This window comes from Bubalus kerabau, chromosome 9 (genome assembly GCF_029407905.1).
Source record: "Bubalus kerabau isolate K-KA32 ecotype Philippines breed swamp buffalo chromosome 9, PCC_UOA_SB_1v2, whole genome shotgun sequence".
NCBI classification, from domain to species: domain Eukaryota; kingdom Metazoa; phylum Chordata; class Mammalia; order Artiodactyla; family Bovidae; genus Bubalus; species Bubalus kerabau.
This window is the reverse complement of record NC_073632.1, coordinates 77,064,137-77,078,735: the sequence shown is the minus strand read 5'-3', so window position 1 is coordinate 77,078,735 and position 14,599 is coordinate 77,064,137. Positions and strand designations below refer to the sequence as shown.

General features: G+C 39.0%; 1 protein-coding gene across 13 annotated transcripts in view; it reads left to right on the top strand.

Annotated features, from left to right (window-relative positions):
* Positions 1-14,599, top strand: part of EPB41L2 (erythrocyte membrane protein band 4.1 like 2) — a 208,534-nt gene that overhangs the window by 133,601 nt on the left and 60,334 nt on the right. For all 13 annotated transcript variants that reach the window (XM_055535623.1, XM_055535621.1, XM_055535627.1 and 10 more), the window contains 3 exons: positions 6,274-6,316; positions 12,174-12,249; positions 14,230-14,448. In XM_055535623.1, the coding sequence (XP_055391598.1) occupies positions 6,274-6,316; positions 12,174-12,249; positions 14,230-14,448 (338 nt within the window). The remainder of the gene's footprint in view (positions 1-6,273; positions 6,317-12,173; positions 12,250-14,229; positions 14,449-14,599) is intronic.

Below are 14,599 nucleotides of genomic sequence, written 5' to 3'. Positions count from 1 at the left end.
ACTGTATAGTTTCTCTTCCAAAATGTGGGCTGAAAATGCTCACAAAATTAGGCACACACTTTATTATCTAGACCTTAACTATAGAACAGTGGGAGAATAAACAGTGGGGTGTCATTTCTGAACTACTTTGCAGAAAATGAATGCACACATGTAATTGGCATTGCCAATATTTAATTATTTCATATATAATCTGATTTTCCTATGTAACTTTTGTGTTGTATAATTTTCTTATTCCTTCTTGCTTATATAGCTCAAATCCAGTTCTTAAGACATCTGGGCAAGAGAACCTTTATTTTTCCCAAGATAAATTTGTATCATGTCCTTTTTTTTTCCCACAGAAGCTTATTACTGTTGCACTAACTCACCTCATGCAGTTTCATGAGATGCTACAGGATATAGGAATTTAAACTACTTTTTTATGCTGAATAGTATCTGTGTTTATAGATGTTTCAGTCACTTATCATTGTAACATATTATAATGAGAAGGTGAGGTAAAGCTGTGGTTATTTGTATGAACATTTTCCAAGGAGAGGAAAGTCTAATCTTTGTTTTAGTGTAGTGCTGTGTCTCTTATGGTTGGAAGCCTTTCACTTCACTCGAGTATGAAAATCTATCATTATTAATGTTAGAACTTTTTAATGTCTGCAGAGAACTCATATAAACTTTATTGTGGAAAATTTGTTAAAAATATGTGAAATCAAGCAATGTGTTATTCTTTTATACACAGAATCCAAGTCTATATAGTTCTTGTATTCATGTCTAAATGGAACCATCATTAAGAGTTTTGGATTGTCTTTAAAGGGAAAATACTGTCTTGAGTTTTTGATGTTAATAGAATCTGGCATCTGGCCCAGGGATTTTATTGTCATTTTGCTTCCAGCTATATTGAAAGGGGAGCTTGTTTGAAGTGTAGCTGATACCCACAGCTACATTTATGAAAATTGATTAATGCATTTCTCTGATAGTCAGACCATTTCCTCCCCCCACCAAAATGAGACCTAAAAACTCGAGTATTAAACTATTTGTCATATATAAACTGTTCTGTAATAAAATTCTATATTCAATCTGGATACACCTTACAATACCACAGATAGGAGTTGGAATCATGTTCTCCCAGATGCATAGTGAATATTTCAGTGTAGCTTAGAAGGCCTGTACGGTTTCTGCTAACACCAGCATGATGGCAGTGGACTATTAGACTTAATTTAGACAGAGGTATGTAAGTAAAGTAGATCTGCTTCAGTGCTATATATTCTCAAAGGAAAATGCAGATTTCAGACAAAATTACTCTACCATCTGGTGATATGGTGTGTGTTGGGTTAACTTTAATCTCTCTCACTGGCAGAATTGACAAGCACCAGTTTTTAAGGCATGACTAGCTATTTTGAAACACTTCTAACTCTGGGATCTAGGTGTTTCTGTTAGAAAATAAATGAGAATCACTTTATTTAACACTTTACTGAGACTCAGTGTTGAAAATGTTATAGGAAAATGACAAACGACTTGGTATTAATAAAAACTGTTCTACAGCCTCAGATTTGCAGTGGATAAGAAAGTAGTGGGGAAAGATTGAAGGCAAAAGGAGAAAGGGATGTCAGAGGATGAGATGGTTGGATAGCATCACCGACTCAGTGGTCACGAATTTGAGCAAACTCCCGGAGGCAGTGAAGGATAGGGAAGCCTGGTATGCTGCAGTCCATGAGGCTGAAGAGTCAGACACAACTTAGCGACAGCAACAAGGATTAAGGAGCTTCTCCTAATTAAGTGGCAGAAGGACTTAAGTGTGAAAGAAAAAAATATGTGTATAGCTATTTGCTGCTTAGTTAAAAAAAAATTTTTTTTTTCTATAACCTTCCAAGGCCCGTTTTTGTTTTAACATTTTTATGTGTGGTAGATTCCTTTGATAGTCTGGTGAATGCTATGTACTGCTTCTTTTTTCTTTTTGTATTCAAGAAGTAGTTTTATTCAGTGGGCTAATTGCCAATTTCAAAATATTTGGTATTCATTACTCATAATTCAGCGTGTTTCACAATTTAAGTTTTAAACACTGAATGAAAGATTAACATTGACAAATAATTGGGATTTCTTTCCAATCCACTGCCTCTTTCAACCAGACATGATTTAAGCTATTAATAATTTTATGTAAAATTGTATATGGGCTGCTTCTCAGAGCAGTGTTTGAAATATATGATTATAATAAAGTACACAGGTCTATGAAGGAAACCAGTAAATAACATTCTAACATATTAATTTAAAAATTGAGATGAAGTCATCATCATTTAACCCCTACTGTGGTTTCAAAATATTGATTAGCATAAGTGATATTTTAAGATCTGCAGCTATTCTAATGTGCTGTGGAAAAAGTTTTGATTCCTATGAGTGACAAAGCTCAGAACGCTGCTGATATTAGCCAGAATTTTTCCCCTCTACATTCATAACTGATTGTAATGTCAAATTTCAGCTAAAGGTTAATGAAGATAGACATGTAACACTTTTTCCCCTGATTCATAGACTTTGATTTCATTAAGGTAATTTTAATAGTACAGACATTCTAGGACCACAGTTTAATTTTAATTTACTCTTGTTGGAAGCCTGTGATAGGATTCTCTAAGGAGGGAGGGGTCTGATTTTTTATCTCATCTGGCCCATGACTGCAGAGACTATATTTTTTTAATCCAGAGTCTGATTTATTAACTTTTTGTGGGTAGAAATAGTCACATAAATATTAACTTCTGTAATATATATAATACATCACTTTTGGAAATAAAAAATTACATGAAAAGGGATATACACAGAAAGTGATAGGCCATTTTAATTTTATCATTGCCAGAAAACATCTACGTTAAAAGCATTGGATAAAGTCTTTGCATGTGTCCTTACTCTTCAGGAAACATTTGAATGAATGGTTGAAAAGAAGAACCCCAAGAGGTAGATGATGTGATCTTCATCTTAAAGTTTAGAAACTTGAGGCGTAAAGAAGAAGATTAATAAGCCCAAGATCACAGAGTTGGTGGGAGGCTAGAATTTTGCTCTAGATATTTCTGATTCGAAAATCTATGTGGCAGCCAATCTTTAAAAAATGCGAATGGTACACCGTAGTCTGTCATGGTGTGTGCATGTGTGTGCATTCATGTCTTTCTCTGGCTTTTCCCATCTTTTTGCATCTGCTTCTTGATCTACCCAGCACATCTCAAGTATCAAAACCAAGAATTTATCATTTCTTTGTTAAAGTGTTTTGTGTCTGCTATTTATTTGTAATTGATAATGCAGAAAATAAGTCCTGTTAAGGCATTTTTGGGTTTTTTACTTTGTTTTTGCTTTGGTTTTTTATGAACTCATGACTCTAGGCAGTAAAATTATATCCCAGTCATCATGATTGAAGGACTCATTGGAGCTAATTATTCAAATAAAAATAAACCTAAGAAAAATAATCTGTAGTCTTTTAAGATGACCACAGCATGAGGAAGGAGGAGGCCAACAAAGGCCAGGTACTCACCTACAGGTATTAGCTCATTATTGACTGGGGTATTTTTGCAGAAACTTAACACCGGTGGCCAGCGATTTGTTGTGTAAGTAAATATTGAACCGTTTCCAGTGAGTAACATTCGGGTAACAGAAGATGTGTTAATGTGTCTCTGGTCAGTAGTGTGTTAATTTAGTACTTAAACTGGTTGCCTGGAGCTGCCAAGTCCTGTGAGGGATACAGGAAATGGGGGGTCTCTCCTGGCCTTGCAGAGACCTCCTTACTCCTTGTGGGAGTGGAGTTCACAGTATGGAAGTAGTCGTGGTTAACTGATGGTGAGCAAGGGACAAACCAGGCTGGTGGATGCAAGGAGTCCACTCTACTGCCCCTATTTGATCACATGAGGAACACTCTGCCCACTTAGTCTCTGAATGGGCTCTGAAATAAAGAGAAGCCACTTTGACCTTAATATTGTGCCTGACAGTGTGGTGAAAAGTGGTCCAAGAGTGAGTTGATCTGACCGTGGCTGGCTGGTGCGCTGAAACTTGTCAGTCATACCCCTGGGTCTGTGGAGCTGGTATTGACTGTCTCCATGCTATACAGAAACTGTCAGGTTACTCCTCCATGGCTTTGGTGCTTCAGGTGGGAATGGACGGTGCCACATGGCTGGGGCACAGGGTTACTCCTGGGGGTCGCAGAAGATGGTATTGCCCCCTACCCCCAATTTTCCTCTGAGAACAGAGGTGTTTTTGTTTTTTTCTGTTCCATGGGAGGCATCTCTACCAACTGTCACACAGTGAAGCTGGGGATTTGGAAAGGTCTGTGTAGGCCTGGGAGACCAGTAGTTTTCCCTCCCCCTTCTCTTCTTTCTCTGTGCTCATGTTCTGAGGGATTTTTCCTTTTCAGTTTGGTACCAGTTGTCTCTGATTCAGTTTTTCTTGCTCTGGTAGTTACTTCCTTGGATGAAATGCCACAACACTTTGCAGCCTCCTTCTCTCTTCTCCCCCAGCCACTCCCCAGCCTGGGCTGGAGACTGAATGATGTGTTTTCTCATTCTTGTGCCTCATGAGAGCCCATCATTTGTGAGCCAGCTGTTGAGTGGACAGCAGCTGCAGGGCCAGGAAGTTGAATGCCAGGCTGTCTTCTCGGGGGAGAATGAGAGCTGCTCCCTAACACAGCACTGGAGGTACCATGAGGGGGTCCTGCAGGCCCTTCATTTCAGCGGGCCACACAGCTGGGCCACCAGTCCTGTGAAACTTAGCCCAAGCTCTGGTAGCTCTTTGTTGAGAGGGTTGAATATAACCAGTGTTTGAACAGAGCCATACACACCTTGGATCCTTGCTGCCCTGAGTGTAAGCCCTGAATGGCATAGTAAGACCCATGCTTTTGCTTTCAAAGCATCCTGTTATTACTACTACTTAATACTGTGTAAGATGATGTTCTGTTGTACCCATTCAGTGTATTGTTAAGATCGTAGGTTATAATTTTCTCTATAATGATAAATGTTTTAACTGTTTGCTTTATATATGCAAATAAAGTTCTATTAATATTTAAAACACTGTTATATTATTTGAGATGCTTTTAGAATGCATGAAACATTTTTTTGTAAAGCCAATTATTTGAATCATTTTAATATATCTCATAAAATGTAATTGTTCTATTAGTGAGGATAAAGTAAACTTTAATAATGACTTGAGGATAAGATAGGAGACATAAAAAATAAACATATTGCATATATAAACATATGTATGTGTATATATATGTATATATAATTCTTTTTGGATACGCCTTTCACCTATGGCTTTGAAAGACAAATATTTAATGTGCTTAAATGATTTGAACCTACTAGTTCAAATTTGGTCTTTTTGCCTTTAAGCTATTACAATGTTTTCCTGGAATCTTTTTAAATTTTCTTCAAGTGTGGAAATAAAGGAGAAGTAGAAAGAAGTTCCTTACGATTGTGACTCTTAACTTGGAATGAAGATTTTAAAAGATTTTACATGAAGACAGACAGGAAATACCAGTTCCAGTCTGACCGTGCTTCTCCATGGCCTTGTACAGTGGCAGGGAAAAGCAAAAGTCTAAGGAGGAGTTGGCACTAGGAGTTGAGATGACTATTTGATTGGGGTGTATTGGCTCTCAATCAGTGGTTTCCAGTTCACATTTTAGCCTTCATGAATAAGAGCTCATCATTGTCCTTGACTGAGCTGTCCTTTCAGTGTCTGCAGGGGCTGTTTGCTGTTTGTCCTACTGCAAAACAAAGACTATATGTAGATATATTATGTCTCCTCACTTGGGTAGGTTTGGATTTCACACCCTAGAAAATGAAGCCCAAGAGATCCACCTTAAATTGTTTCAATATTTTATTTATAACACATACACATACACTTTCAAAAACAAATCAATACTAAACCTAGTGGAATGCTAATCAGATCAGATGAGATCAGTCACTCAGTCGTGTCCGACTCCTTGCGACCCCATGAATCGCAGCACACCAGGCCTCCCTGTCCATCACCAACTCCCAGAGTTCACTCAGACTCATGTCCATCGAGTCAGTGATGCCATCCAGCCATCTCATCCTCTGTCGTCCCCTTCTCCTCCTGCCCCCCAATCCCTCCCAGCATCGGAGTCTTTTCCAATGAGTCAACTCTTCACATGAGGTGGCCAAAGTACTGGAGTTTCAGCAATAGCATAGGACTTTGTTAAAATACGTTTATACCTAAATAAGTATGTGAACTGTCAACTGTTTCATTTTGGACTGTGGAGACTGTTTCTTATGGGTTAAGTAACCTTTTTTTCTCCCCTTGCAGAACTGGCTAGATCCTGCAAAAGAAATAAAGAGACAGCTGCGAAGTAAGTATTAGATCATCATACTTTTGAAGTTATTAAGTTAATATTTACGTCTGTTTTTGTCTTTAGTAAAATTCATAGGGGTGTAAGCTAGAATAAGATAGTGATAGAATGATAGACTCTAGTTTGTTTTCATATCATATAGCAAGTTGAAACTCAAACTATTTTGTAGAATTATGACTGCTTATTTTGGTGATGGTTTAGGGACTCCTCTACCGGTCAAGAGGTTCTAGACCCCAGTCTTAAATATTTCCTCACGATGTCTACCACTGTGAAGCAACACCTGATCTTTATCTCTGGGGAAAACAATGGAAAGCCACTCTTCTGTAACTTGCTCTTTTTATATAAAATGTACCTAAGGGAGCCCTGTTACCCTTGCTTTGTCTACTTGATTTTGATACTGTGTCCAGTTAGTTTCGGAGAAGGAAATGGCAACCCACTCTAGTATTTTGCCTGGAGAATCCCATGGGCAGAGGAGCCTGGTAGGCTGCTGTCCATAGGGTTGCACAGAGTCTGTCTTGACAGAAGCGCCTTAGCATGCATGCATGCATTGGAGAAGGAAATGGCAACCCACTCCAGTGTTCTTGCCTGGAGAATCCCAGGGATGGGGGAGCCTGGTGGGCTGCCATCTGTGGGGTCTGGGGTTGCACAGAGTTGGACTCTAAGTGACTTAGCAGCAGCAGCAACCAGTTAGTTTAATTGATAAGCTGACCTCTGGCCCCAGAGGCCTGTGGGATACACTGTTCCTAGATGTCCTGGAGTGAGGGTTTGAGGGGTGAAGATCATATAGAACCATCCTTCCAGCCCTCTAAGGTGTTGCTTTCTCTCCTCCTTGGACCACTTGTTGTGCTCCGAGTCTGGGTTTGTTCTTGGTCCTGCTTGTCCCTGACTTCCATTTTCCCATTTGTTCTGGCGTCTCCGTAAGTGACTGATGTGTCTCTAACCAGCTTCAGTCCCCTCCTGTGACTGGTTTCGTGATATCTGCGTCAGGAATCATTAGCACCACACAGGAATCTCTGATAGAGGATCTGGCTACTTCATTTACTTCAGGGTCTGTGAAGGACTGAAGCAGAAAAGGCAGGGAGCCACAAACAGCTGGAATGTTGAGACAAGACAACAGCTTTCTTCCTAGCCCTTTGGATGGTAGGCCCCAGAGTCGTCCAGAGAGAAGCTGCTTCCCTGGGTGCTGGCCTGCAGGGCGCCCTCGGTACTGCTGGTTTCCTTTCCCTTCTTGTTTGTTATTTCCTACGTATTTCTGCCCAGCATTAAAACACTGAAACACATCTCTGCTTTTCCCTTCTATTTCTTTCCATCTACTTTCTGTCTCAGTTTTGACGCTCCACATTTGTTTTCTTCATTCCTTTCTCTCTGTCTCTCAAATTATTGATCATTTGGGTAGTTTTCCCTGTCATTTCTTTCTTTTTGTACTCTCCACTCTGAGTGTATAATTTATTTTTTCCATTTCCTCTCCTTGTATACTCGTCTTTCTTTTCATGTTTTTAAAATATCTTTGATTAGAGTAACTTCCCTGATTTGCCTGGGACTGAGGGCCTGATGGGTTTCTCAGGCTGTGGGGCTTTTGACTCCCAGGTGCCATCTGGGGTCACCCCGTCTTTTGACTATCACCCTTGGCTTTCCATCCATTCCTCTGTCCTGCACTTATCAGCTTGATGTTTTATCCAATTATGTTTGGTCCATAATAGAAAAGGGAGAGAATAAAGAAAAGTAGTAATTAGACATAGATACATTATGCTTACATTATGTAAGAAACTGTACCAGAAAGCTTTGGAACTTTTTCTAGTCCTTTCTACAGTTGTTAAAACTCTGCAAAGTTCATGAATTCACAAAAGATACAGATGCTTGGTTCTTTGACTTCTCTGAAGCCAGACCTGCCAAGTGACCCAGACCATGGACAGAACAGAGTAACCTCTGAAACATGATTGATGTTCTATTGAGTTTGTTTCCTATGGTTTGTTCTGGCTTTTGTTGGATTATTTTATTTTTATGAAATTCTACTCATTTCAGAGTCATGGAGCTATCCTAACTTTCAGAGGGCAAGACTTTCTTGCTGATTATTAATCACAGTCTTACATTTTGATTATTTGTTTTTAAGGTTTTTTTCCTTTCTTTCTTCTTTTAAAGTTATTTTGGAACTTGCCCTTGTGGTTTAGCAAGAGGAATAACAGTAACACATAGGATTTGGCTTTTCCAAACTATTGGAGCTGGTTTCCTGAATGAAATTCTGTACCGTCCTGAGTATGAAAGTAGGCTGAGGAAATGAAGTTTTACCTTTTTCTTTCTGCTTGTGTTAAAATGGACAAAAGAACTGTTTAGTCTATCTTAGGCCAGTCTCTGCTATGATTTTTTATTCAGTTAAGAGACAACCAGCAGAGGTAAACATTAATCTTTTTTGAGTTCAATTCAGTTCAGTCGCTCAGTTGTGTCCAATTATTTGCGACCCCATGGACTGCAGCACTCCAGGCCTCCCTGTCTATCACCAACTCCCAGAGTTTATTCAACTCATATCCATTGAGTCGGTGATGCCATCCAACCATCTCATCCTCTATCATCCCCTTCTCTTTCCACCTTCAATCTTTCCCAGCATCAGGGTATTTTCCAATGAGTCAGTTTTTTCCGTCAGGTGGCCAAAGTATTGGAGTTTCAGCATCAGTCCTTCCAATGAATATTCAGGACTGATTTCCTTTAGGATGGGACTGGTTGGGTCTCCTTGCAGTCCAAGGGACTCTCAAGAGTCTTCTCCAATACCACAATTCAAAAGCATCAATTCTTTGGTGCTCAGCTTTCTTTATAGTCCAGCTCTCACATGCATACATGACTACTGGAAAAACCATAGCTTTGTTGGCAAAGCAATGTCTCTGCTTTTTAATATGTTGTCTAGGTTGGTCATAGCTTTTCTTTCAAGGAGCAAGGGTCTTTTAATTTCATGGCTGCAGTCAACACCTGCAGTGATTTTGGAGCCCAAGAAAATAAAGTCTCTCATCGTTTCCACTGTTTTCCATCTATTTGGCATGAAGTGATGGGGTCATTGCCAACTTTTCACTCTCCTCTTTCACTTTCATTAAGAGGCTCTTTTAGTTCTTTGCTTTCTGCCATAAGGGTGGTGTCATCTGCATACCTGAGGTTATTGGTATTTCTCCCGGCAATCTTGATTCCAGCTTGTGCTTCATCCAGCCCGGCGTTTCTCATGATGTACTCTGCATATAAGTTAAATCAGCAGGGTGACAAAATACAGCCTTGACGTACTCCTTTTCCTGTTTGGAACCAGTCTATTGTTCCATGTCCATTTCTAACTGTTGCTTCCTAACCTGCATACAGATTTCTCAAGAGGCAGGTCAGGTAGTCTGGTATTCCCATCTCTTGAAGAATTTTCCAGAGTTTATTGTGGTCCACTCAGTCAAAGGCTTTGGCATAGTCAATAAAGCAGAAATAGATGTTTTTCTGGAACTCTCTTGCTTTTGATGATCCAGCAGATGTTGGGAATTTGATCTCTGGTTCCTTTGCCTTTTCTAAATCCAGCTTGAACTTCTAGAAGTTCACAGCTCAAGTACTGTTGAAGCCTGGCTTAGAGAATTTTGAGCATTACTTTACTAGCATGTGAGAAGAGTGCAATTGTGTGGTAGTTTGAGCATTCTTTGGCATTGCCTTTCTTTGGGTTACATGATGGTAAAAAATCAGCCTGTAATGCTGGAGTCCCGAGTTTGATCTCTGGGTCGGGAAGATCCCCGGGAGAAGGAAATGGCAACCCACTCCATTATTCTTGGCTGGAGAATTCCATGGACCAGAGGAGTCTAGGGGCTACAGCCCATGAGGTCACAAAGAGTTGAACACAACTGAGCAACTAACACTAACTACCAACAACCTATCAGTTCCTGTGTAAAAATTGCCTCAAAGTCTTTATTTTCTCAAATGTATACAAATAAGACTATATAGATACATAAGACTATGTATATATATCTTAGGTTTGCCTGTATTAATATGTAAACAATCCATAGCTAGACATACAGTCCATATAGCCAGGTAGAAATGATAATATCAATAATATATAACTAAATAAAAAGTTTAGCATTATTGGTGCATTTTATCAACTTTAAAATTGAAAATAGATCCTGAAATATATGTTCTGTTAGAAACTTATTCCTGTTGTCTGTCCAGATTAGCATGTGCTAGTGTTAATACCTAGAAGACAAGTAAATAAGGATCCATTAAAAAAATGATATGATAATCCTGTGATGACTTTGTTTAATTATGGGTTAGGAATGACCTCAAACAAGTACATATGTATCACGGCCAACCTGGTGCTGCTGGCCAAAAAATGGCATGTTTCTTAATACTCAAAATAGTTCCATATCTTTTTTTAATGATGTTTTAAATGTGTAGAGGGAAGCAAAATCTGTTCCTTAAATTCAGCAGGAATGAATTTACTTTATTAGTAGAGTAATGATGTATTCAGCCCAAACTCAGCAAGGGTGCTACGTGGTGCTGTGTGTTCACAGTAGACATTCAGTAACTATTCATTGACTTTTTTTTTTTAATTTATTTTTAATTGGAGGATAGTTGCTTTACAATGTTGTGTTAGTTTCTGCTGTACATCAACATGAATCAGCCATAGGTACACACATGTCCCCTCCCTCATGAACCTCCCTCCCACCCCATCCCACCGCTCGAGGTTGCCACAGAAGCGCCAGGCTGAGCTCCCTGTGCTATACAGCAATTTCCCACTAGCTACCTGTTATACGCGTGGTAATGTATGCATTTCAGTGCTGTTTTTTCAGTTTATCCCACCCGCTCATTTTCCCTGTGACCGTACGTCTGTTCTCTATGTCTGAGTCTCTGTTCCCGCCCTGCAAATAGGTTCATTGACTTTTGAGTGGGAGAAAAATCAGTGTGTCTATGGTGAAAAAAGAACAAAATGACCCCTGGAGCAAGAGAATAGGATTCAAGAACTTTTCCTTCAAGTCCAAAGTTAAAGCAACTGTAAAGCTTTCAAATGGTGTATGAAATAACACACAGACACACACCTTTTTTTGGCTTTTATTTGGAAATACCATGAACTTTGAGTGAGTATAACTCTAAATTCAGGCCACTGGAATTATTTTGATCCCTTTTGGCAAATAATACCTGCCCTGTCCCCAGAGTTGTGTGTGTCTGCTTGTTGTTAATTTGTTTTTAAAGCCATCTGAAGCATGATAAATCAAACGTTAGTTAAGTGGTAATATAGACAGCAGTGTTTTAACTTTTGTTAGTCATTATGACATGGTTGCTTACTATATTTACTCTTTAGGCACACTACAGCAAAGTATATATGCATATTTTTAAGCCTACTTTATAAAACCTGGGAAATACTTTCATTATCTCTAAGTATTATGATGTTTTATCACTCTCTCAAATAGCCCATTAGTCATTTCTCAAATGATCATTTGAAACCCCAACAATGTAGAAATCCTAGATTTCTTTTTGTTTTTAAGTGTGGAGATTTGACATCTAGAGATCCTGTGGTTAAAACAGATTTTAAACTATTATATGAAGGTTATATTAAAATTTTTGCATTCTAGCTCACCATGTAAAGGTACCCCACGTGTGAGGGTACCAGTGAACATTTATAAAAAAAAATGAACCTTATTATTCTTTAATGATGGGTTATTTATGGAAGTGATTTTTATTTTTTACTTCATTTTTGCTTTGTCAATGATATTTTCTTTAAATTAAAAACCAAAATTCTCCAAACTGATTTATGTTGGGACTGATCTATACTATATGAACGTTGATTGACCTTTAAGTTTTATCTGTAAATCATCATTGTGTTGGTCAGATAAATAATCATAATCTTTAATAATCACAGATCTTCCTTGGCTGTTCAGCTTTAATGTGAAGTTTTATCCTCCTGATCCTTCTCAATTGACTGAAGATATCACCAGGTATTTTATGTTTATATTAAAAATGATTCTTTACTTATAGCTCTCATTTCTATGCCCTGGGGGAATGGTAGTAATTTCAGCATTAAAACAAAAATATTTATTCTTGAGTAGAGTTTTAGAAGTTTCCTGGGAAATGAATATTCCAAAATATTTTGAAATTTTCTAGTTTCAAAAATTTTGTTCACTTTTCTTTAATTCCCCACTTATATTCAAGTAATGGATTTTTTTTTTAATTGCAGCAATTTTGTTTCCTATGTTATACTGTCAAAAATTACTGGTACTTAATATTTCAAATTTTAATACTAAGATGGTTTTTATTGTGTAACCCATGTGTGCCTGTGTAATGATCTTATATTACAAAGGTGATGCAAAGGTAGAAAAATGAAAAACTTTTTAAAATTTAGTTTTGGAAGTCTATTGAACTATGATTTTTTTTTTTACCCCACCCCCCACCCCGCCCTCCTCTCTGGACAGCCCAGCTTCCCCCTCTACCCTGTCCTGAACCCCATGCCAACAGTGATAGTGAGCTGACTTTCATCCTTAAGAAAATTATGGAGCACTTGTCATTCCTAGAAAATTAAGGAGCACAAGTACTTTGTCTACTATGGGATTATGATCATGATAAACAGAGTCCTTGCCCTGCCTGACAGGAGTTTAGGGGGCAATACAGGTGTCACTGAATTGGGGGATGGCTGATCCCATGTACTGGGCCATGTTCTCCGACTCAACAAGAATCCCGGACCGGAAGCAGCTTGTCTGAATGCATTGGGTAGAGGCAAGAGGAGGGCAGGGCCGTGGCACTCATGCCAGGCAAAAGAATCCACAGGAAGAATCCAGCAGCCCTGAGGAATGGCAGTCTCTCGACCATCTTCAAGGAGGAGGGAGGATCCTGCCATTTTGTTGGGTGCTTGATGGTAACCTTCACAAGTAGTTAAATTTAAGAGTAGAAATTGGGTTTTAAAATGTTACCACAAAGATACGGAGATACCCCCCTCCCCAACCCAGATCCTCACAGAGTATAAATAATGTGTTTCTGCATGTTATTTAATAAAAGCCAGCATTTTTTATAACTGTATAATAATCCACTTGGAACCTTGAATGATATAATATTATGATTATGGGTACTAGTCACTGATTCCCAGATACCATGCCATGTGTTTTATTTACATTATCTAATTTTTTGCCCTTACCTTCAAAGGGAAATTGAAGTTCTTCCCATTTTACAGACCAGAAGTTAGTCTTAGGCATGTAAATTAATAGTCAGCTCTCATGCCTTTTCTACTGTAAACTGAGTTAGTTGCCTCTTTGGATGGGGTAAATGGGCAGGTGAGGGCTTCCAAGTATAGACTAATTTGTAATTATTATTAAAGGATCTCAGGAAAAGAAATTTGTATGAAAAGGGTAGAGTGAATAAAGGGTGGGTGACCTTAGCTTTTCTTGCAAATGCTTAAAAACTGCAGCTATTTCTTAAATTTTATTAATCTCTACAACTTTTGAAAGTGAAAGTGAAGTCGCTCAGGCGTGTCCGACTCTTCTCGACCCCATGGACTGCAGCCTACCAGGCTCCTCCGTCCATGGGATTTTCCAGGCAAGAGTACTAGAGTGGGTTGCCATTGCCTTCTCCGGCACAACTTTTGAAGGGCATGCTAATTTTGATTAGTTTCAAATCCAAGGAGACTAAGTGATTAGAATTTCACCTACAGTCACAAAACTCTTTATTGTAATAGTAAAAATACACTGTTGCCAGAATAGTAGTTCAGAATTTCCATCTATTACTTTGCCCTCCTGATTCAGTTTCTGTAAATAAGTCACAAAACTAGGAATCCATGGAGGATGGTGGGCTTCTTGTTACAGAAGACTTTTTGCTCTGGATTTGAAGAGTGCCATATTGTATATTTTTTTTCAAAGGAATATCAGAATTATGAGTGTTACAATCTTGACTAATTGTTCTCTCTACTCTTTCTCCCTTGTTCTTCACAGATACTTTTTGTGCCTTCAGCTCCGGCAGGACATTGCCTCAGGTCGCCTGCCGTGCTCTTTTGTGACTCACGCCCTCCTGGGATCTTACACACTGCAGGCTGAACTTGGGGACTATGACCCAGACGAGCATGCCAGTCATGACCTCAGCGACTTCCAGTTTGCCCCCACCCAGACAAGAGAGCTGGAAGAGAAGGTGGCAGAGCTGCATAAGACCCACAGGTCTGTAGACTTGTTTACTGGGGAGACAATGGCCATGGTGGGTTCAAATTGCTTCCCTTAGCGCTGGCTAGACATCTGAGTATAGCTGACAGGGTTGATCAGTTTGCCCTTGTGAAGCTTCACCTAGGACTGGTCAAGACAGCTTGGAGCA